The 23,639-nt window shown below is 31.0% G+C and overlaps 2 protein-coding genes across 2 annotated transcripts in view; one reads left to right on the top strand and one right to left on the bottom strand.

The window, feature by feature from the left end:
- The window catches only part of LOC123691775 (sensory neuron membrane protein 2-like), a 30,546-nt gene extending 21,768 nt beyond the window's left edge, over positions 1 to 8,778 (bottom strand). The window contains exon 1 of the mRNA XM_045636329.1: positions 8,485 to 8,778. Coding sequence (XP_045492285.1) covers positions 8,485 to 8,598 — 114 coding nt within the window. The 5' untranslated portion in view covers positions 8,599 to 8,778. The remainder of the gene's footprint in view (positions 1 to 8,484) is intronic.
- Positions 8,779 to 21,400: 12,622 nt separating this feature from the next.
- Positions 21,401 to 23,639, top strand: LOC123691778 (trypsin-2-like). The gene is made up of 5 exons (XM_045636333.1): positions 21,401 to 21,522; positions 21,746 to 21,947; positions 22,182 to 22,431; positions 22,693 to 22,842; positions 23,048 to 23,639. Exons 1-5 carry the CDS (start codon positions 21,471 to 21,473, stop codon positions 23,198 to 23,200), a joined length of 807 nt encoding a protein of 268 aa, XP_045492289.1. The 5' UTR covers positions 21,401 to 21,470; the 3' UTR covers positions 23,201 to 23,639.

Raw genomic sequence — 23,639 nt, 5'->3', positions numbered from 1 at the left:
GATCCTTAATATTTGCATCAAGAGCAAAGGAAGTTTTTGAAAAATGACAATTTAATAAGTCGACATTAAGGTTAGCGGGCAGAGAACTTTGAGATGTTTTACCAACTCCAAGAGTTTTAAGAAACTTCCATACCTTTGTTGGATCGCCGTTCTCGATCGTTTTATGAATGTAGCGCTGTTGTGCATCCCTACACATAGTATTGCAGCGATTACGAATTGATTTAAACCTCTCCTTGTTAGTATCTGAATTGTCCACTTTCAGTTTCGCCTTTGCTCGATTTTTTCTGTTCAAAGCCGTTTTTAATTCCTGCGTCAGCCATGGTGCAGGTAAATGTTTCAATTTTACTGGCCGTAGTGGAGCATGTTTGTCGTAAAGCTGGATCAAAAAGGAGTTGAATAGGTCAACTTTCTCGTCGACAGAGTGTAGATCGAATCGATCAAATGCCTTGTTGTAGTCTACAAATGCCATGTAAAGTCGATAGTTGTATTCATGGCTTTTCTCAATCAACTGTTTCACCACATGAATATGATCTGATGTAGAGTATCCTGCTCTAAACCCTGCCTGTTCCCTCGGTTGTTCTTCGTCGAGCTTTTTAGTGATACGGTTAAGCAGTATTTTTGAGAAAACTTTATATACGTTCGACATCAGGCTAATTGGGCGATAGTTACCTATTTCGGATCTGTCTCCTTTTTTGTGAATGAGAGTAATGGTAGTTGTTGTCCACTGTATGGGGATGAATTCAGTGTTCAGGATGGTATTGAAGAGCTTAGTCAGTCTTTTTAACGTTTCCGGTAGTGTAGCTTTCATCATTTCGTTAGTGATGTTGTCTAATCCTGGTGCTTTATCATTTTTCTGGGATTTTACTGCTTGTTGGACTTCGCTTTCGAGAATTTGTGGGATATCTTCTGTACAGTCTTCGAGGCTTAAGTTACAATTTAATTGGATCTCTTTGGTAGAGTATAAGTAGAGTGCGATAAAAGTCTGTAGCAATCTTGAGGACTGGTTGTCTCTTTGTGATTTGTTTGTTTAATTTGTTTTTCATTTTTGGAATCCAAACCTTTTCCTCTTTTAGTTCTCGTAATGCCTTGTTTATGCCTCCTGTTTTCGATATGTGGTGTTTTATACGTTCAAATCTTCTGTCAGCTTTGTCTTGTTTAATTTTACGGTTAATTTCTTTGCTCAAGTTATTTATTTCTTTTAATGTGGCTTTGTCTCTTCTGTTTCTAAGTAGTAGTTTCCTTTTCTGAATAAGATCAATGGTCTGCGAGGTAAGTGGGTTGTTCTTAATTATTTCCTTATTTTTTATTTTATTTATTATATAAATCTCATTTATTTCCGAGTTGTAGAGTTCCTGCATCATATCTCTTTCTTTGAGTGGTAATCTAATCCTTGGAAGTGCGAACATTGTTGTTGGGTTATTTTTCAGGTATTTTCGTCGTTTCCTAGGTTGTTTGTTGAATAAACTTGCTCTGACCATGCGGTGGTTGCTGTTAAAGTTAAAGTTATTTATAACGTTGACGTTTTTGAATGATTTAGGTTGATTGGTTATTATAAAATCTATTTCATTTCGATAGGTTCCGTCTGGTGATATCCAGGTCCATTTTTTGGTTGGCTTCTTCATAAAAATACTATTCATAACAGTTAGGTTGTTTTCGAGAGCTAAGGTTACAAGTCTTTTACCGTTCTCACTTCTCTTTCCTGTGCTATATTTTCCAACTACATGCTCTTCGCCTTCATTCTGTTTGCCTATTTTGCCATTAAAATCTCCCATTACAATAGTATTTTTATGAGCCGTCTGTAATGTATCTGAAAGTTGACTATAGAACTCATCTTTAGCTGTTTCTTCTGCTGCTTCTGTTGGTGCGTATATCTGTATTATAGTCCAGTTATTTTTGTATCCCTCAATGCGTATATTAAGAACGGCGATTCTTTCGGATATACCTTTGAACTCTAGGATTTGTTTTTTAAGATGCTTTCTTACCATGAACCCCACTCCATGTAACCCCTTTGTTTCACCTATGTAGTACAGAATATATTTATCGTGTTCTTCAATTTGGTTTCCTAATCGTCTTACTTCGCTCAGACCTAAAATGTCCCATTTAATATCTTCTAGAGCTAGTTCAAGTTCCGTAAGTTTTTCTGGTGTCCTTAAAGAAAGTGTATTAAAAGTAGCTATATAAATATTTTTTAGTTTTTCTTTATTTTTAGTATTCTTAGTGTTCTTCGTTGGAAGGTAGTGGTCGTCTTCCCCCACGGTGACCAACCGGCTTGGGGTGTGTTCTTCAGTAGTTGTTTTGCATAAAGTTGTGTGATATTGGGTTTGATTCCAGGTGCCGGTGGTCGTTACAAGTTTTTTGGGATTTCTGAGAGTGAAGCTGACCTAGGTCGTTCCATGAAGTTAAGGATAGTTGGTTTAATTATGTTTTCCTTCACAGCTCCTTTAGATTTTGTAGCCGTTGTATATGCTGTGTCTTTTGTGTTTAATTTCTTTTGAATCGATTTAGGAGAGCCCGAGGCTTCCCTTTTCCTCTTGTCTCTTGCTTGATCTAATGGTTTCTTCACTATTAATTTATCATATTTTATAAAGGCTATGTTTCCCTTCTTTCTTTCTTCCTCCACCTGTGGTTGTAGTAACTTCCGTTTTTCCAGTGTTTCTTTCGAGAAATCTTCCTTTACATATATGCCTTGCGGAAGTCTAGCTTTATTTTTCAAAATAAGATGTTTCTTCCATGTAGATGTTACTGTAACCACAATGGGGCGATTTTTATTATTAATTCTTTTCCCAATTCTATAAATGTTACTTATCTCCTGGCTGTCTAGATGCGTTCCTGAATCGATAATAGTTTCTTTAATGTAGTCCACAAGCTCTGCTTCCGATTTGCCAATTTCGTCAATTCCAAAAAATACTAAGTTACATTTCCTTTTATCCTTTTCGATTGCATTTAATTTTAACTCCAACTTTGTTATTTTAGATTTAAGTTCAATATTTTCTTCGGTTATGGTTTTGATTCTCTCATCTATAGCAAACATAACGTTTTGCGTTACTGATTCGGTTATGAGCGTGACTTGTTGATTTAATTTCGCGTCTAATCTTGACCAGAGCAACTCCATACTTTTCTCCATTTTTTTTTTTGTTGTGGTAAATATCGAGTACCTTATGTGGAAATTGTAATCTGTTACTGGCAACACTGAGTTGTAAGTTTACTGTCACTTTGGTTGACACCTGACACCTGACAATTGACACTTGACAGGTTTAACGGATTATCCGTTATGTTGGTAGCACCTTTATGATGGTGATAATTAGTTTTTAGGTTATGATATTCGATCGTAAAGTTGAGATTTATTGATGAAATAGATGTAAATTTTGCACTGTTCACTTTCTACAATTATAGTTTGATCACTAATTCGGACGAACTTGTGGTGCAGCACATCTATCTTTCGCAGTGTACAATATTATTAATTAATATTAACGGAGCAAACTTCGCGTACGTGTTTACAATACGATCACCGGAACCGGAAGGATTCAATACCTGCATTTTGCCAATACTCACCTATGGTTGCCAAACTTGGGCTAAAACAAAAAAACATGACACAAAATTGGTAACATGCCAACGAGCTATGGAGAGGAGCATACTAGGTTATACAAAAAAACATAGAAAAAGAGCTTTAGATATAAGAAAAATAACAAAAATAGAAGATGTTGTAAAAAAGACAAGGATTCTTAAATGGAGGTGGGTAGGGCATATGCTCAGAGAAAAGGGAAACCGATGGACAAGGGTCATTACTGAATGGACTCCCAGAGCAGATGCTAAAAGGAAAAGAGGAAGACAAAGAAAAAGGTGGTCAGATGAGATAAGGAGAGTGGCGGGGCCGCTATGGCTACGGAAGGCGAAAGAACGTGGCGAGTGGAAGAAGTTGGAAGAGGCCTTTGTGTCACAAGGACACGCCAGCACCCACATATAAATTTAATTTTAGTTTTAAGTAAAAATGTAACCTGTAATATTGGCAATAAAGGCTATAAATAAATAAATAAATTATTATTTATATTCAGTTGTGCCCGTATTGCTGAATGTGTACATTGAACAGTAATTGAAATAATTTTCCATGGTAATTGATACAGGTGTTTTAAGTTTAACTCAGTCGTCATTGTTTGAATAATTATTGCAACATTTATGTTATTATTCTGGGAATTGAATCGAAATATGCAAAAGTATAAAAAGTTTTTAAGTTACTAGCTATTTTCCCGCGGCTTCACCCGCGTAGTCATGCAACGTGCGTAGTTCCCAATCCCGTGGCATTTTCCGGTTAAAATCCCACTGTCTCAAACTATCACTGGACCAAATTTCATCCAAATCGGTCAGCGGTTGTGGTAGATTATTTTAGTGTAAACAAGCGTAGAGCATTCTTTCGTTGATCTTAGTGTGTTCAAAAAGATCCTATGCAATATTCCAATACTGAATAATACTGAATACGAGATTTCGATTACACTAAACGATCCCGAAAGATCTTGCTCTAGCTCTAGATCTATGTTCGTTTGGTCTAAATGCACCGTTATAGGATCGTGATGAAACAATTACTATTTGTTGTAGCTAAAACGATATTTTTGATGTCTAATAAAAAAGTATTATGGAAAAAGCACATACAGCCTAAACCATAGAAATCTAAATAACAAGGTGTCATGTTATTAATATTTCTATGGCCTATATTTCTTAATATACAGGGTTACTTGTAAAATACCGGCAACCTCGCAGGACAAGATAGCTAACATCATAAGCAACAACGTTTGTTCTACGACTTTTGATAATATGTTAGATTTTATTTTCATACAAAAATAAATATTCATTTTATTTTCCGTTTGAATATTATAAACTCTACGCCTCCCAAAAATTACGTAAACAAGAAGCGAACGAGAGGGGAAAGGGGGTGTCGCGTCGTCCATCCGATAATGAATAGAACATAGACTTACAAATGTTAGGAGAGTACAATAAAAGTTTAAAAAATCATTTAAAAATAATTTATTGCATTATGCCAAAAGTCGTAGAACAAATGTTGTTACTTATGATGTTAGCTATCTTGTCCTGCGAGGTTGCTGGTGTTTTACAAGTAACCCTGTATAAGCTAATCAAATGAAAAATACTTATTTCGTCATATTTATCACTGGCTAAAATACATTATCAATATAATAGGCATATTAGTAATTTGTTATAATCCATAATAAAACTGAAATTTTGCTTCAATATTTTTACATATAAAAGGTTTTCCCCGTTATAATATTTCGTGCTAACACGAAGCTATGTAAATTGACTATGTTATTAATAACGTCATTAGATTTATATCGTAATTAATTTAAAAATTGTGTAGTAGAAAAAAAAAATTCATTGTTTATTTTACGCGAATTTTTATAAATGATATTTTATTCTTATTTAAATATATGCATTTTTTCTCCCTCTTCATCGGCTGATATACTCAATACGAAGTTATCTAAGTACTAGCATTGCTGAAAAGTTTACTAATAATTTTAGGGCTACTTGCTATATGCCAGCGTTAGATTCAAATACAACTCAAACTCTTTAATTTATTTTCTTGTAGAAAACCTTTCACCTACAGTTATAGTTTATAACACAGATTTCCTAACCTCTAGAATCTAGATGCTCTACCTAAAATAAGATTTGTGCTGGAAAGCGTTCAGGGGAAATCTAGATAGATGACAGACCTATTACAGGGAAATGTAGGCAGATAGCAGCCCTAATTTCATGTTTTACGTTATCAGTTACATAGTTATTATACAGATTTTTACACTATCGTAAAAGGAAATAATTGTAAACGCGACAGTTCGCATGACATAATTAGAAACAGTATGTTAAGGTACAATTAGTTTTCGATTGCAAATGCTGATTTACATAATATCCGGTCTGTTATTAGCACATGTTGTAAATTATGCCGTTATTGGTATTTTATAAATGATGAGATCAAAGACTATACAAAAAAATATTTTGATAAACACCAATTTTAAAGTGCATGTTAGTTCCTTCTCACGTTAAAACGATTAGGTAATTTTCATAAAAAAATTGTTAATGATAAAAAATATAAGTAAATAATTATTATTCGTCTTTTATTCACATTGTTTGTTAAAATGATATTTGTTAGCGTTCTTTATGTTTGTAGGTGCTAATTTTATAAACAATCAGACAGTGAATAAAGTTTATACGTATGATTAGCACAATAATATTATTTAATGTACATGTGCTAATCTAAAGATCTTTTTCGTTTATAAAGGTTTATTCCTAAAAAAATATAATAAAGAAAAATATAGAAAATTATACATAATATATAGAAAATTATTGCCATTGAACTTAAATGATAAACAGGTAAGATTGGAGGCATTTAATGCTTGTTTCCTGCTAGATAATAATACATAATTTTCTTGTTCATTAGCATATTAATCAGATAAACAACAACGATGCTTTTTTAATTCCCGGTAATTGATAGAAATTATTATTGATGGCTATGTGTAATAATTTATTGATATTTTTTGTTAAGTTCACTTTACATTGGCCATTAAAATAATAGGTACTATTTCAAAAGCATTGAAGTAAAGAAAACTGTACATAGGTGGCCTTGTTGCTTATAATATATATATGTTTGATTTGTTCCAGGCAACCTACTTTAAGCAGAAAATATTGAGAGTAGAACACAGATGTTGAAATATTTATAAAAAATACTAGCTTTCCGCTCGCGGCTTCGCCTGTTTTGTCTAAAATCATAAAAATAAATTATATACTCAAACCTTCCTCTTGCTTATAAAAAAACAGCATCAAAATTCGTTGCGTAGTTTTAAAAAATAAAGTACACATACCTATGTACGTTTTGTACTATATAGTAATATATTAAAAATATAAAATATTAAAATTAAATATTCTCAATGACTGTAATTAACATTAATTATCTAATGTATTAATAATAAGGTTTCTAATTGTCTACAAAAACTTTTAATATTTATGACTTCAATAACACTTTAATTTATTGTGAATGAATCTTTTTTCTTTCAATAAATAATAAATTGAAAATATATAATATTGCTAAATACAAATTTGTAAATTATGCGGTTATATATTAGGAGTTTTTTTACATGATTACATACGTAATGTATACTTAAAGAAAATGTGTTCTTTATTGTCTGTTTATGATAAAACAAAAACAATTGAATAAACAGAAACGTTATAATAACCTAGAAATAATCTGATTGACCTCCTTCACGACATGTCACGCTACACCGTTTACCATCTCAGCCTTTTACAAGGTAACAAATACTATTACGATTATTAAAGCATAATAATTTATCTATTTCTAAGAAAAACTTGATATATATGTTTATCATATAGATATTTGTTATCTTTACATTATAGAAATAAATAAATAAAAATTAAAAAGTTCATTTAAATCGTTCAATTTTACATTTGAATTACAAGCACAGATAAAAAAGCAATTCACTTTTTCTTTAATTATAATGACTTTTTAAGAAAAACGAATATAGAAGAATACTTTCTTATCTTTGGAGTTATAAGTTTTATAACTACGCGAATATATTGCTTAGCTAAAGCCACGTTTAAACTGCGATTAGTGATTACTATGTTATTATCTCATCTCGAATAACATGCATTCCTGTTTTAATGGTGTAATATTTTGTATCTAATGTTAAAAAATAAATAAAATAAAAACTGTAACATTAGTAACTGTAATAACGATTTTAGGCGTCAAAACAAATGACGTTTATAATTAGAGATAATTTATTGCCTTCATCTGTATCTTTTTGACTGAAACTGTTTGGAAGTATTTGGTAGAGAGTACCTACTGCAAATATATTGAATTTTAGTTCAATTTCCTTACTTTTTTGATTGCATTCTCAATTTATTACAAATTTGTATTTGTTAATGATAAAGAAAATCTCTACTACACAGTAGAGCTCGGAAAAAATTATACTATTGGTTCAAAAAAATTTATTAGTATATTATTATTATTCTGTGGTACTTATTCAAAAAACACCGATTCAATATTGACAGTGATTGATAGAGGATTTCAAATTGTAAATTTTATTTTTTGTTGCATTTTTTATGACTCTATAATATTATCTATATATAGATATTGGTTATTTGCGGTTATAGTAAACGACCTTTAATTTGGATCTTTTAAATATTTTTTGTTGCTTGAATATATAATAATGATAATATATTATTACATAATTTATTAGTATTTCATATTATGAGTATGATACATAATGCATGTATTATTAAATAGCGATCTATGTCTGATAATAAAAAGGTCTTAGTTTCTAGTAATGGTCAATACCTTGAATTATTGTTTATTAATAACATCAATATTTAACTCAAAAATTGAATAATATACCTAACACAGACAAACACATTTTTTTTTTGTTTTTTATATACCTTATATTTTTTTGGACAGTTAAAATAAAAATTTCTTACCTTTTGTATCTGCCGACTGACGATCTTCGGGAATCCCCATGTCGCCAAAACAATAGAAACAATCAAAGCGCACACAGACAGACCGAAGAATAGTTTCGCATTTTTCCCCAACATATCGAATAAATAAATAAACCAATACACTTCACAATATCAAAGTTCTTTTAAGCATTTCCAATTCAAAATTTTGTAACTGTAAAATCTAAACTTTTTAGAGGTTATGTTATGATCGTTTTATTTTATTTTTATTTTTCTTTGTTCATGTCCGCTCGCAGCGGACGTAAACAATATAATAGAGCCTGCGCTCGCGCACGTGTGTAAACTTTTCACGATAAAAACAAAAGTCGATGGACCGGTTTAGGAATCGTTAGGTGACGTCAGGTAGCGGCCTTTGAATCGGCCTGCGGCATTTTTTTGTGTTTGATTGAATGTTACTATTTATTAGTTGTTTTATTGAATTTTATTGGAAATTTCTAATAATAATAACCTAATTGTAGGTACTTTAGATTTAGTAGGTACTTAAATTTTTTGAAATTATTGCTCTACCTTTTTTTATTACCTATTTTCAGTAGTTGGATGGTTCTTAAATCTATTTTTCAAATAAAAAAATTGGCGAAACGTTTGAGATAAATCATAAAACTTATATTGAAATCGGAAACAAAATCCATATTTATCTGAACCTAATATCAAAATACTTATAAATCATCTTTATATTTTATGTTAAGAATTGCTTCGTTTCGACACACATTTTTCTGTTGTTTTGTTTTTAATGTAAAAATTGTTTTTAATGTTTGTGATGTTATGTAAGTAAAGACATTATTTTTATAGTCTGCCTTGACCATAAATATTATATTCGTACAAAGTATGTGGTATGAAACACTACAAACCATTAAATTTTATTTTTATCATTCTTGCAATAGGTAGTCTATATATAGAATTATCCTGTAAAAATTGTGTATTCGTTTTGTCATAAAATATTTATATATTCACTCTAAGATATTCATTATTCACACTCATAATGTTAATTAATCAATTAAAATTCGTTTTTTTTCAAAAACAAAAAAAAAACTTATTGATCCATTGCGGATAAAAAACAAAATAGGTAAACATGTAACTTTCCTTAGTTTATATGTATAATAATTTTAATAATCGACTTTATCACATGCTTTATTTTTCTTGCATTTTTTTTTCTCATAGTAAAAACATTATTAAAAATAAGTGATTTTGAAATGAATTAGTATTTTTAATTTGAAATAATTTTAGGGTAAAATATAGAGCAGAATTTGTAAATCTAAAGGATTTGTAATGCACTTAAATCCAACTGCACTTAATCTTAAGATAACGCCAAGATTATATTTCTAAATCTGGATCAGATAAGTGTTAATTAGTGTAATGGTGCTGTTAATTAATTATCTTAATTTTTATTACTATTTACTCTTATTTTTATGTATCCCAAAATGCAAAGATTTGTCAGTGTTTAATGCTAAACTGCAGCATCCATTTGTATAAAATTGGTCAAACGTAATTTTTCATAAATTGGGGCAATTTTTTTCATAGAAAAAGTTAAAAGTTAAAAAAAGTTCACAGTTTTTTCTGCGGGCAAATTGCAATTCATGATGATCTTTTTATGATTGTTACTTAAATTCCTCGAGAAGTATAATAATTATAGCCTCAGTATTTTTTTTTCGCAGTGCAGATTTAGTGGTAAATAAATAAATCACGTCTAACTGTCGGTCTTGATCATCAGCTGTCACGGACTATGTCGGTTTTCATTCCCATCGGATCATAAATGTGATAGAGTGGAGTGAAGTTTTTGGTCATTTAGATATTTGTGCACAATATATTATCTGAATAGCGCAGTTTGTCTGAATCCAGAGTCGAGTTGCCATAGCCGAAATCACAGAATAGGCATATCACAACTACTTTAGTTTGTTTTTTAAACTAAATAAAAAAAAATATATCCAAACTTCCATTACCAAATACTATTTTAAAATTTAAATAATTACATTTCTTATAGGTAAGTATACCTATTTTGTTAAGGTTTTGAACATTCGCTTATAAAATCATTCAAAATCCAAATTATAGGTTGGCCACGGGGATCGAAGTATCACTATATCACAGTTAGATCGTTGATAAGCCTGCCTAAATTCTATTTTGACATATTTTTAACAAATCACTAGTATATGTATATCTGTCAACTGTGTTAAAACTTCACATTTTAGTGTTTAATTTAAAAACCCTGTGAATTCTATTGGTTTTAAACTCCAATATTTTGTCATATTTAAAATTACAATAGATATAAACAGTTATAATTAGTTATGAACCTAGATTTTAATTTTTATGCCACCTAAGTAGATACTAAGTAGCCAATTGTTAAACTTTTTATATGCATGAGAACATTGCATTGTCAAAACTGCATACAAATAGCTATATTATTAAAAAATGACATTAAAACGTAGAAAGTCATAAAATAATAAGAAAACATAGGAAATATTGACGAGAATCAGGTTTTTCTACAATTAATTGCTTATGGTGTGAATATTTGTTGGCAGAATTAAATACTTTGTAATATGTAATTACCTATTTTGACAAAATTCGTTTTTATAGTTAATTAAGTTTAATATTAACTTATAATTAAAATAATTAATGTTTTTGTTTTAATAATTTTTAAATTTATGTTTTATAGTTGCAAATACATATGCATATCTATCTATCTATCTATATAAAAATAAAACCCGTTTCGCGTTGTCACGGCATCACGCTTGAACGGGTGGACCGATTTCGATAATTATTTTTTTATTATATTTCTTGAAGTAAGAAGATGGTTCTTATGTAGAGAAAACGTAAATATGTACGACGGGCGAAGGATGAATTAAAAGGATGTTTTTTTAGTCAATTGCAATTATTAATGTATTTAGGCAATAAATGAATACCATACAAATTATTATTTATATGTTATATATTTTTGTATAAGTACGAAATTTCCGCAATCACTTCATTAGTATAAACCTAAATATGTAACAAAACAGCATTATTTTACTTTTAGTCTGGGAAAGAGACATTACAGTCTAGACGAATAAACAGTTTTGATACTTTTATACAGTCAATTAATACAATAATATAGGGATATGACAATGCACTTTTGTGGCATAGTAATTTTGCTGTTCACGTAGATTTTCAGTAATAATATGTGATGTTACGGTCTGTTGAATAGTACAATAGAGAATCATTGAACCAAAACAACTGCTATAAAAAAGGAACCATAATATGTTGATGGTATATGTCATTAAACGCAAGTTATAAATATTTGAAAAAAAAAACATAGCAAAATAGAGCGTAAGGCAGGATTTGAATCCACATCCTTAGCTTTACCATAGCCATGCCTTAGACCTCAAGACCATCTATCAATACAATGTTGTACCTAATCATTAGAATATTCATAATATGTTGTAACAAACACTTATCAGACGTTGAATGTCCTTCAAAGAACTTTAAAACATGCATAAAACCGATAGAGTAGAAGGAATTCGATTGGTGAGATGGGATCGTTTTATTCCATGTTACAAAGTTGTAACATGTAACATTGAATGAAATAAAGTGTGTAATATCGTAACAAAAGAGATTCTAAACGTCTGAATAACAGTAAAAACAGAAAGCTCGACTGTGTTTATTGTAGGAAAGATGGTAGCACACAAATAATTTATATACTTATGTGTTTATTTTTCTAGAGAGAATTACATTCCTTTTCAAGGAAAGTGTTATTGCGTGTTTTGAGAATTCCGTGGAATAGAGGAGTTTAAAATGTATATTTAATTTGTACATAATATGTATGAAGGCTCTTTTATTTCATCATTATCGTAATTATGGTATAATTAAAGGAACAATCGCTAAAAAAAAACACACTACTTTTTGCAATTTAGGGTTAGCAGATGACACAGGCCGTCGAATTTTAATCGGTAGACGGTAATTGATAGCTGACTTCTTCAATAAGAACAATCTAATTTTTCTTAGATGTAGATAGTAGCGAGTAATTAATTGAAAGCTATATAAAAGCTTAATGCGAACCGAAGGAAGAAATCCACAAGCGCTAACACTAGGATCCCAGCAGATAAAGCGTGTCCAGCAATTTACTTATTTAGGCAGTGTGGTGTCCAATACAGGAGGAACCGAAGAGGACATCGCTTCACGAATCGCCAAAGCAAGGGCAACCTTCGCGCAGCTACGATCCATATGGCAATCGAAGAAGCTAACACGTGGAGTGAAATTTAAAATATTTCGCTCCAACGTAAAAAGTGTCCTGTTATATGGTAGTGAAACGTGGAGAGTTACTAAAGCTATCACGCAAAGAATCCAGGTCTTCGTCAACCGATGCCTCCGCCAAATATTAAGAATTTACTGGCCCGAGAAAATATCAAACGAACAACTGCTGGAACGCTGCCACGAGACGCTGATTTTGCGCCAAATTTCACGCCGCAAGTGGAAATGGATCGGCCACACTCTTAGAAGAAACACATCGCATATACCCAGGCAAGCCCTGGAGTGGACTCCCCAAGGGAAAAGGAAGCGTGGCCGTCCTAGGCAATCCTGGCGACGTTCGGTGGCGGCGGAAGCTAAGGCGATTGGGTTGACGTGGCCGGAGGTGAAGAGCGTAGCCCAAGATAGAACGCGATGGCGGCGCACTGTGGACGCCCTCTGCCCCACATAGGGGACATAGGACAATAAGTCAAGTATATAAAAGCTTAGGTACATATGCCATTTCAGTCCCTGTTATAAATAGGGATCACATGAAGAAAACGGATGAAGTTACATCAAACCCTAATTTTCATTTGATGAAAATTTTCCATTAGTACTTAGAAAAATCACAAATTTATGCAATAGTCATATATAGTTTTATCTTTAAACAGATTCATTAAGATGTTTTTGAACAGTTTCCTAGACTTGAGTATGCACTAACAACTAATTAAATTAGCGCTTACAGCAGACACAACATTAAAGAATATTTGTATAAAACATTAAAATAAAGTGGATTGTGGTTATCATATCCAAGACAAAAGTATTTATTTGTTACTAAGGACTTATAATATTATTGAAGGTTATTGGCGCAACATCGTCTGCATAATAGCAATAAATATTTTTGATATTATAAGTTTCTAAATATAGGACAAATTAAACTAATATGAAATGTGTTTTAAACAACACAAAAAAAATATGAAAACAGCATTCAGAAGATTTGATGTTAACGTTTTACTTTTTCAGAGAGAGATTATTAAATAAAGTCTCTAAAAATAGATTTTTAAATAAATCTGTCCTGATAAATGACCTAGAGTCTAGGGTCTAGGTCCTAGTCCGTATAAAATTGTATCAATCAAACTGGCTCTAACCACACTCTAACTCAGCCCAGAAGAGGACTATAATTCACTCATAAGACTTAAATTTTTTATAGGCTCAGAAATAGGTAAAATGTCCATGTAAATCAGCGGGTTCACATTATTTAGAGGAAACATTTATGTTTTTGTATTCATGTTTGTAATTTTGTCACATAAAAACTGCTGGACCAATTTCTTTCACCACCAAGTAACAAAAGAGAAAGCCTGTTTACCTGAGTCACATATATTTTATTTCGTATTTATAAGTCGGGGTGACCGGATAGCATAAAATAAATATTATGATCACCATCAAGAGATTTAAAACGGATTTAAAGGTCAAAATGATTTAATATCTTCTTATTAAATGGCCAATTGAAGATTTTGCTTAATAACATTGGGATTACACTATGAACCGGTTATGGCTGGGTTTTTGGTTTTTGTATCATGAGGTTTTCTTATTTATAAATTACATTAGTCTGACCTGGGATTTACGAGTATTGTCGGATTAAAATTGATTTACGCGTGAATGACGGGTTTTTTGTTTAATTTAAAATTGTTTTGAACATATTGTTAATTATTAATTGTGATTCCTTCTTAATTAACAATATCACGACATATTAAGGGCCGATTTTTCAATCCTTGGTTAAAATTTATCCGTCCAATAAAATATTACACGAACATTTAAAAATGTCAGCAGTTTACAACTGTCATATACGGACAATTAGAATACATTTTTGAAATGGTAGTTTAATACGTTATTCGATGAATAAGTTTTAACCAACGATTAAATAATAAACTAATGGAACAAAACTTGAAAAGCGTACACACATGAAAACTGTCAATTCGTTAGCTCAATAGCTCACTACTCACAAACGTTTGATAATACCGCGATTAATCTAAGTACTGAATGACAAACATTTTTCCATACTACTTCATTTCCATCACATAATTGTGCTGGTCACGGAAAAATAATTACAATCATTACGGAACAGTGTGTGTTACAGATAATTTAGGGAATTGAATATCTAGTAAGAGCGCGTAATGACTGGATGTCATGATATATAGAATGTGTTATGGATCACGGTTTTTAGTTATAGAACGTCAACGTGTCTATTCAAAGTGGATATACGTTACCTTGACTGTTTCGTCATCGGTGTATTGTATGGTGAAGGCATAGGACAATAGATATTATTGCTAAAAAATTGCACACACACTACAGACTTTTATAGATATTTTTAAAGTTGCTCTAAGTTTTAATTAACATTATAATAATAAACTTCATAATTCAACTGCATATTTTTTAAATGTAGAATCTTATTATAATTTAAAAATATAAACCACGTTTCTCTGAATATCTTTTAGGGACCTAAATCTTTTAGTACCTAAATCTTTTTCACAGTAATAACCAAAGATTATGACATATTAGCGATTAGAATTTGTCGATTAACCGCTAATACAAATCGAAATCGCATGAGAGGTAACTGCAACTGATTTAACCGGACAGATACGTTATGTAAAGTTTCACCCATTACCAGTAACATATCAACGCAAGTCTGATCAGCTCATGTAACTATTATTAAAAATACATATAAAACATTATTCTATGTATAATCGTTATATGGCCAATGTGCAGGGAAAAACTGTAAGGTTATATCGTGGCTGGAAGGCCACTTTTGTATTAGTTTTTGTAATGTTTTTGTATGAATTTTGCGTATAAACACGCAATGTATTTAATAAATAATTCTCATATTATGTTATGAGATGTAAAGAATGCTTAGCGTGAGTGAATTGGCATATTTTGCTAATGTTTCTATTAATCGTTTACCGAAAACTGATATAAACACATATCTACCTAAATGTAAAAAATAGGTTTCCACTGTACATAGAAGCAATCGAGTAATATAAATAAATAGTTATATTTACAATTATTGGAACATCGTATTTTGTTTACCTATGTAGTAAAAGTATTCGCAAGTCTTCATCTTTGTATTAAGAAAAATAGGGTCGCGATCAGTGAATATTTTATAGACCCCGAATTGTTTAGTTATTAAGATAAACGATAGATATACCTACTTTTAATTATCAGTTGAAACGGTGTCCGTCTAAATAAGGCTTCGAAGAAATAAGATATGAACATAATTATAACGTAATTTTTAAAATCCTATGATTTTCCATGCATTGTTCACAAGTACCTATGCAACAAAAATGTTTATTTTATATTTGTTCCTGTTTTCAAGGAAGTTGTTGCTGCATCAGTCGCTGCTGTTTATTTATTACATTCCCTCTTTTGCAGTGTCCAAGTTAACTTTAATTCATTTTAATTCATATATGTATATCTAATTTTAATGACTTATAGCATAAAGCTATAAATAAATATCGTAATCATAGATATGATCACAGCACAATTGGGAGCAATTTATGTCAATTTTGTTATCGTCATTAAAACAATTATTTTGATCGCCTCTAGAGTTAATCATCGGGGTTTGAAAGATTAGATAATAATGATGGGTTATATAAAAAGATAAATGGAAGGTTAGGTCAGGATATGTATATGTACTAGCTGTGCCCCACGGTTTTATTCGCATTGCCCTGCTCCTGTTGGTCTTAGTGTCATGATATGATAACCGAATTTTCAAAATCAGACCAAGTTCCTGAGATAAGCGCGTTTAAACAAACAAAGAAACAAACTCTTCAGTTTTATAGTATTATAAAGTAATAAATGGTATTGAAAAAAAAATATCGATTGCTGTACAAAATAGGTACAAGTCAAAACTATTTACTTGATTAATTGAAAGAGCAATTGAAATAAACATACCTTCATAATAATTAATAGGTTTAAAACCTTAAAAAATACATAACAATACTTTTAAACCTTACACACTACGGGTTAAGGTTTTAGAATGTCACACAATGTGTGAAATATTTACAAACCAGTAAATAAAGGGGCCTTTACACGACTATTGTTATCTATACTTTCATGGACAGTGACTATTGCATAAATGTGTATAATAGTCCAATGTCACACATTTCTCGCTATTGGATTATAGAAAAAATTCAAAACATTTATTTGTGGAAGGTTAAGCTTTATGACGTATAAAACGAAATTTTAATGTTACGAGGTTATATACCATTTTCGTAAATTTTCTAAAAAATCTTAGAGAAAGTGTAAGAAATGTATATAGTATGCTATATATATTCGTGATCTACTCAATAAGCTCTTTCATTTGATACCCCACAAGGCATGTTTTGGAAATTTTTATTTTTTTCTTTGTATGCCATATTTAATTACCGGGGTGCGGGCAGGGGGACCACAAAACTGGTTGGCAACATCTGTCTATAGGATGTCTGGGATCTATACAATATATATCAGAAGTCAGATTTAGGTCCGCTATTTTTGCAAACGAACATCTCCTTGGAGCCTGCTCTATGTGGTAGAGTCTTAATTAAATCATATACCATTTCAAGAAAATAAAGTGTCAGGGCTTTTGTTAATAATAATAACTAATAAGCTTAAGCGAGATAACAAGTTTTGTCTTTTCTATAAATTAGTTATGTTGACTGCATAAAAGGAAAAATATGCGTAAAAATAAACAGGAAACAACTAGGGTATTATTATGTCTGTATATATTATAATTATATTCTAGTACAAATTACTAGCTGATCTCTGTCCACGGCACTGGGCGTCATACAATATTGTTTACTAGCGGTCCGCCCCGGCTTCGCCTGTGGTTCATATTTTGCAATAAAAAGTAGCCTATGTTCTTTCTCAGGGTCTATAGATTGTCTGTGCCAAATTTCATCAAAATCGGCCCAGTAGTTTATGAGCCTATTCATTACAATCAAACAAACAAAGTTTTCTTCTTTATAATATTAGTGTAGATAAACTATCTTTGAGGTGATAAGAAAAGTAGTGTTCTACTTGTGTTTTACGAAAGCATTTTTGCTTCAACATTTCCAAAATACTACAATACATCACACATATTTTTATATTATGTTTAGAAGTTTGCAATTTGAAATTTTTAACAGTTTGCTCTTTTTTTCAACAGGAGAGCTTAAATAAAAACTTGGATTGGATCTATAATTTTTGGACCAAAAATAATCTTGAAATTCATAAGGAACAATCTTTTAATTATTTCCTTTCTAACAAAATAAATGAAATTCTATAATACTTTAATGAATAACAATAATTTTGACTTACATGAGAATCGTACTCTACATTAAAAATCTTGCGTGAAAATATACACACTTTGCCTTTATACTTCGATGTATGAAGGCAAAGCATGTCTATTTTCAAGGTTTAGAATCTTTGTTAAAAGTTGTAAGATTCGTCTTAATGATCAGAGTGCAGTATAACAAAATAAATGAACCAATATTTATGTTGGGCTTTTAACAACGAATTTGTTTTTTTACATTGGACGTATACAACAAATTTAAACAATTTATTAGTTTGTTTAATACATTGGCGCAATGGTAACTAATTAAACATTGCTCATGACACTGTTATCTAGATAATACCGCGTTTATAAGCGACAATGTAAACGATAGTGCAAATTATCCTTCACATCAATATGACAAATAATATGCAGGTGAATGCCATGCATTCGTGTTTGACAGAAATATGCAATCAATCAGGCATCTTTATCAAAATGATTTTTTAATCTTCTATTAAAGTTGACTTAAATTACAAATAAATAAAATTAATTATGAATAAAATTTTTATGTTCAAAAGTTGCTAGATTTTTAAAGGAATAGGTATATTAGTTTTAGTTAGGACTAGCTGTGCCCCCGCGGTTTTACCCGCATTGATCCGCTCCTGTTGGTCTTAGATGATATAATATAGCCTTCCTGGATAACACCGAAAGATTTTTTTAAATCGGACCAGTAGTTCCCGAGATAAGCGCGTTCAAACAAACAATCAAACTCTTCAGCTTAATAATATTAGTAAAGGTGTATCCTTAAATTTATATATAAAATATGATATTTTCTGTAAGATTTTATTTATTACTTAGTATCTAAGAATTCCCTCTACGTAACAATGATACAAATATCTGCGTGTTCGAATTACAATGCAAATTTATTGAGTGTACATATTTTATTGCAATACACGTAGGGAAAGTCGAAATACAGGAGAGAGTCGTTAGAATTGGATAGAATTTTGACTAACCGAATATTTAGTTATAAAACTCAATTCTAAAACTTAATAAAACATAAAATATTATAATAAAAAATAAAAAAAAAACTATACCGCAACACTTGGTCAGAACTGGACAGTTAATTGACAACCGGAAGGCTTCCAATAAAAAAAATCTTTAAATTTGTTCATCCAATAGAAAGTTCTGACGTATCAAACCGAAAAAAAATATACAATCGAATTGAGAACCTCCTCTTTTTTTGAAGATGGTTAAAAAGGACTAAACTATACTCCCACATTCCATCACATAATATTCCATGTTATTATCTATAGGAATAGAATAAAATAACTATTCATCTATCGAATAAATTATTAATTTGACGAGTTATGACGTTACATAATAATATATTCCTTGGGGAACATTTCCTGTTTAATCGTACGAATATGGCCACATATCCGCAAGTTTTTTGTCTGCGTATGTTTTGCATGCGTCATACATCAATTTATCTAGTGTCCAATCTATGTATTTAAAAACTCTTGAACTGCAATTATGTATTGAGAATAGACATATAGAAGGAAGGAGTATTTTGTTAGTTAAATGCATCTTCAATGCAAATGGATTTGTATTGAAAGCAGGCACTTATCAACTACAGATTTATGTCAATAAATTATGATACATAATTCTATAGAGTATAGGTCGTTTTATACTCATACCTCGTTTATTACCTTATACCTCGTTTTATACTCATCGTAGTAAGTTTACAAGTTTAAAATTGGGATTTAATTGATAGATTATTTTCCTTGGAACCTTATCCAATAAAAGCAGTGTTTGGACATGACAGTAAAGTTTCAGAATAAATTAAAATAGACAATCGCCATCTATGCAACAAGGGTGTAAGTTTCACGTATGCAGTTGCTCGTTATTCTGATATAGCTGTTGCATCGTTAGTTTTGATTGCTGAGGTTAACTTTACCAGTTATACAAGACGACGACGATTATACGAAATAATTTATTATAGCATCTTCAGTTTCTGTTGTAGAATTCCTAATGAAACACTGGGTAAAATTAATTAAACTATGAGTATGATTACGGATCAGTAAATGCAGCTAAATTTGCTAGGAATTACCGATTTTATACTACAAAAAACGTATAAAAGCGCTTTTGAGTACTATTTCACGATTCACTTTTTTGTTATTCATTTCATTTATAATATTTACATTGTTTCGATTAATATACCTGACATTAGACACATATTGTATCGATCTGACCCTTGTCTATTTCTTCAAGAACTATGTCAGTGGTTTTTAAGAGCCTTGTGCCTTGATTGTGATATGAGACCATTAAGGTAAGGTTTTCTTGGAAGCAATTGTATCGTATTTTTCATTTCATAGTAACAAGTCAATAGAGAAAATATTGAAAATATTTTCAACAAGAAAATATCGTATTTTCTCTGGAGTAAAAAATATTTGGCAGTGCTAATAAAGTTTAGCTAATTATGTGGTAGAAGACTAATACAGCATTGACAAAAAGAAAGATAAGCAATTAAGTGGTGTTTAAAATATTTTAGTCACGTAAATTGGCTAAGTGGCAAATGATGTATCACTTAGGAATGAATCATCTAACTTTCCTTAGAATTACATTGTTTTACAAACTTCTTATCCTTAAGGCTCTAAAGGTTCTTAAGGTACTTGGGCCTTAAGGAGCCCTCCTTTTATAACTTGGTCCTTTTGTTGATCAGTTTTTAATGTGTTTCACGTTTAGGTAAAGATAATTAGAAAATCTTAGAGAAAGTAAAGGCAAATAAAAAGGCAGTAGATGAAGTTTAAATTTTAAGTAATAATTATTTATCCATTAAACTTGGAAAGTATCAATTTAGGTAAATTAATAACATGGTTTGAAAAAATTATATTTTTTGTCAAGAAATAAAAAACTTGATAACTTTATTGGATCTACTTTTATAATAATTATAATTTTTGAAGTAATTCTAGGAATTGGATTTAATCCAGAAAAAAGTTCAGAGCTACCAATAAAATAAATGAAAAATCTTTTTAATGGTTTACAATCAAGCTTAGAGAGAGCACGTTTTATGGTACCGTTTATTACCGCATCTACAACGAAACATTTCAGAATGTAGAGGGTGAATTAATATTAAAAATTTCGCAATAGATAAGCGAAACAATTGTATTTTTTTTAGATGTTTCAATAAAACCGGATATAAATATCGAATCTCTCTAAGGAAAAATTAGAAGCTTTCTCAGATTTTTTTTTTTCAGGATTAGGATCGAGCATAGCCTTAATAGTGTTAAAACATTAGAGGAAAAATGACTGTTTTATGGACCCTAACTCATTATAACAATGTAACGTGATACGGGTTATTCAATGCGATATTCAAATGAGCCTGTGTAGGAATATAAAAAGGTAATGAGTCCAATTGAAATTCACAGCTCGTGCGTTTAGAGGGATAGTTCACTTTCTTGTTGACTCTGTTACGATGTGGTTTACCGGGTTTGTTTTGTTTGCGACAGCGGTTTGTGTTAGTTCGGGTAAGATCAATTAGTTCCGTTTGCGTTGTAGTGATCTTTGGATTGTTTATTGAATTACCGAAATTTGTACTTCGCTAAGGTCGCCAAAACGTTTTCATTCAGTTTGTTATTAAAAAGTACAAAGTGATAGATTACTTATATAGAAATCCCGAAGAAGTCAAGGAAGAAGTGATGAAGGAAAAGGATTACAGGAAAGTAGTTTAAAATAAAATTTTCGTTTCAGATATAATTCAATCGGAAAGAGTACCAGTGAATGGCAAAGATTATGAGCCAGGTTATACAGATGATAGAATAGTGAATGGACAAAATGCTAACATTCAAGACCATCCATATCAAGTATCGTTTATTGTGAATAATTCATACTTTTGTGGAGGATTTATTGTGAGTGAAAATTATGTTATGACTGCTGCTCATTGCGCTCAAAAGTAAGTGCTTTTCTCCCTTTTATTTTTGCACTGGTTTCTTTTCAAAATAATACAAAAAATAGTAGTAAAAAATATCCAATGAATTATTTGCTTTTTAATATTTTTAACACACACTACATAACAATGGTGTTTTAGTGTGAATTTTGTCTTGGAATTTTAAATGCAACGAATACCAGGCTAAGACAATTTTTATTGTATATATCGTATTTTTGACTTTGATATTTTTAATTTTAGTGTGGATCCAAAAACAGTAGTAATGCGAGCCGGTAGCTCCTTCCGCAAAAACGGCACTCTAATTGAAATAGCGGAAGTAAAGGCATTCCCAGACTATGACAATCCACCGTTTGACAAAGACATCGCTTACATGAAGACAGCTAAACCAATAGAGTTCACAGATACGATACAACCTATAGCACTACCTCCAAGGAATAGACCGGTTGTTGCTAACTCGAAGATCGTTGTTAGTGGATGGGGAAGGACAAAGGTATGATTATGGTGAAAGTTATCCCAAAACATTTTCTTGTAAAATTTTGCCAAGATGCTCTTGCATTCTGAAATATTTATGAGGTATTTATTGCAATCAATTAGTATCAGAAATTTCATTCAATTTAATCAAACGGTGCCATTTAATAAAGACTAGTCTGTTAATGAAACGGCTGATTAAGCTTAACATTATAACACAAAAAATATTGACAAGAAATATTGTTTATTCGGACCATAAATTATAACATTGTGTCATTTCCAGCAAGGTGCGTCTTCAATCCCTGACAGGCTGATGGAGGTGGAAATGCCTGTAGTGAGCTTCTTGCAATGCTTCCTGTCTTATCCGACAGTGCTTACCCAAAACATGTTCTGTTCTGGAAATTTCTTCTTGGGTGGAAAGAGTACTTGCCAGGTAAGTCAATCTTTCACCTGAGCATTTAATTTAATTAGTTAGTAAACATTTAATTAGTCAGTTGAGTTTTAAATAAAAATAAATAAACATTCATACTTAAACGTAAAGTGTTGTTGATGATGATGATGATGATGACTACGATGATGGTTATATAGGACATTGTTTTTTTTTCTTATATCACTGTATAATTCATTTGTTCTTCTAGGGTGACTCGGGTGGCGCTGCCATACAAGACGGTATGGCCGTTGGTATCGTCTCGTTTGGTCGCGGGTGTGGACAGGCCCTATCGCCTTCTGTTTTTGCCGACATTGCCTCACCACTATTAAGGGACTTCATTACTGAAAACACGGGACTATAAAACTCCTATATGAATTATGAATACTTAGCAATTGAAGGTGTTATGTTATGTTTAATGCATTATGAGAAATACCTATGCTAATTTAGCCTTATTATGTAAAATTATGATTTAATGGTGTATAAACCAGTGGCTTGCTTAAAAGTAGTGTAATATTGATACAAAATTGCGTAGTAGCTTATAATCGTTAGTATTTTTATTTTTAATGGCTGCATGTGTCAGTTTTATAGGGTCAAAGGATAATGAACAAAATCATTTGAATAATATTGTGAGATAAACACGAATAAGGCAGGTTTCTCGGAATTGCTATTAAAGTACGATAATATTTTATTATTATTTATAGCACACTAATTAAATGTATTTATTATCCGATTGCATCAGGATGATTGCTTATTTATAAGAAGTTATAGGTACAAAATAAAAACGATATGCAAAAAGAAAA

Source organism: Colias croceus, chromosome 5, assembly GCF_905220415.1.
Source record: "Colias croceus chromosome 5, ilColCroc2.1".
Lineage (NCBI taxonomy): Eukaryota > Metazoa > Arthropoda > Insecta > Lepidoptera > Pieridae > Colias > Colias croceus.
Note: the sequence above shows the minus strand (reverse complement) of the source record. Positions and strands in the feature narration are given on the sequence as shown.

Excerpts from the sequence above, each read along its gene's own strand:
- LOC123691778 (XM_045636333.1), top strand. The coding sequence starts at position 21,471 with ATGTGGTTTACCGGGTTTGTTTTGTTTGCGACAGCGGTTTGTGTTAGT. Across the intron at positions 21,523-21,745 it reads AGCGGTTTGTGTTAGTTCGG|ATATAATTCAATCGGAAAGA; the intron begins GTAAGATCAATT and ends TTTTCGTTTCAG. Across the intron at positions 21,948-22,181 it reads GCTGCTCATTGCGCTCAAAA|TGTGGATCCAAAAACAGTAG; the intron begins GTAAGTGCTTTT and ends TTTTAATTTTAG.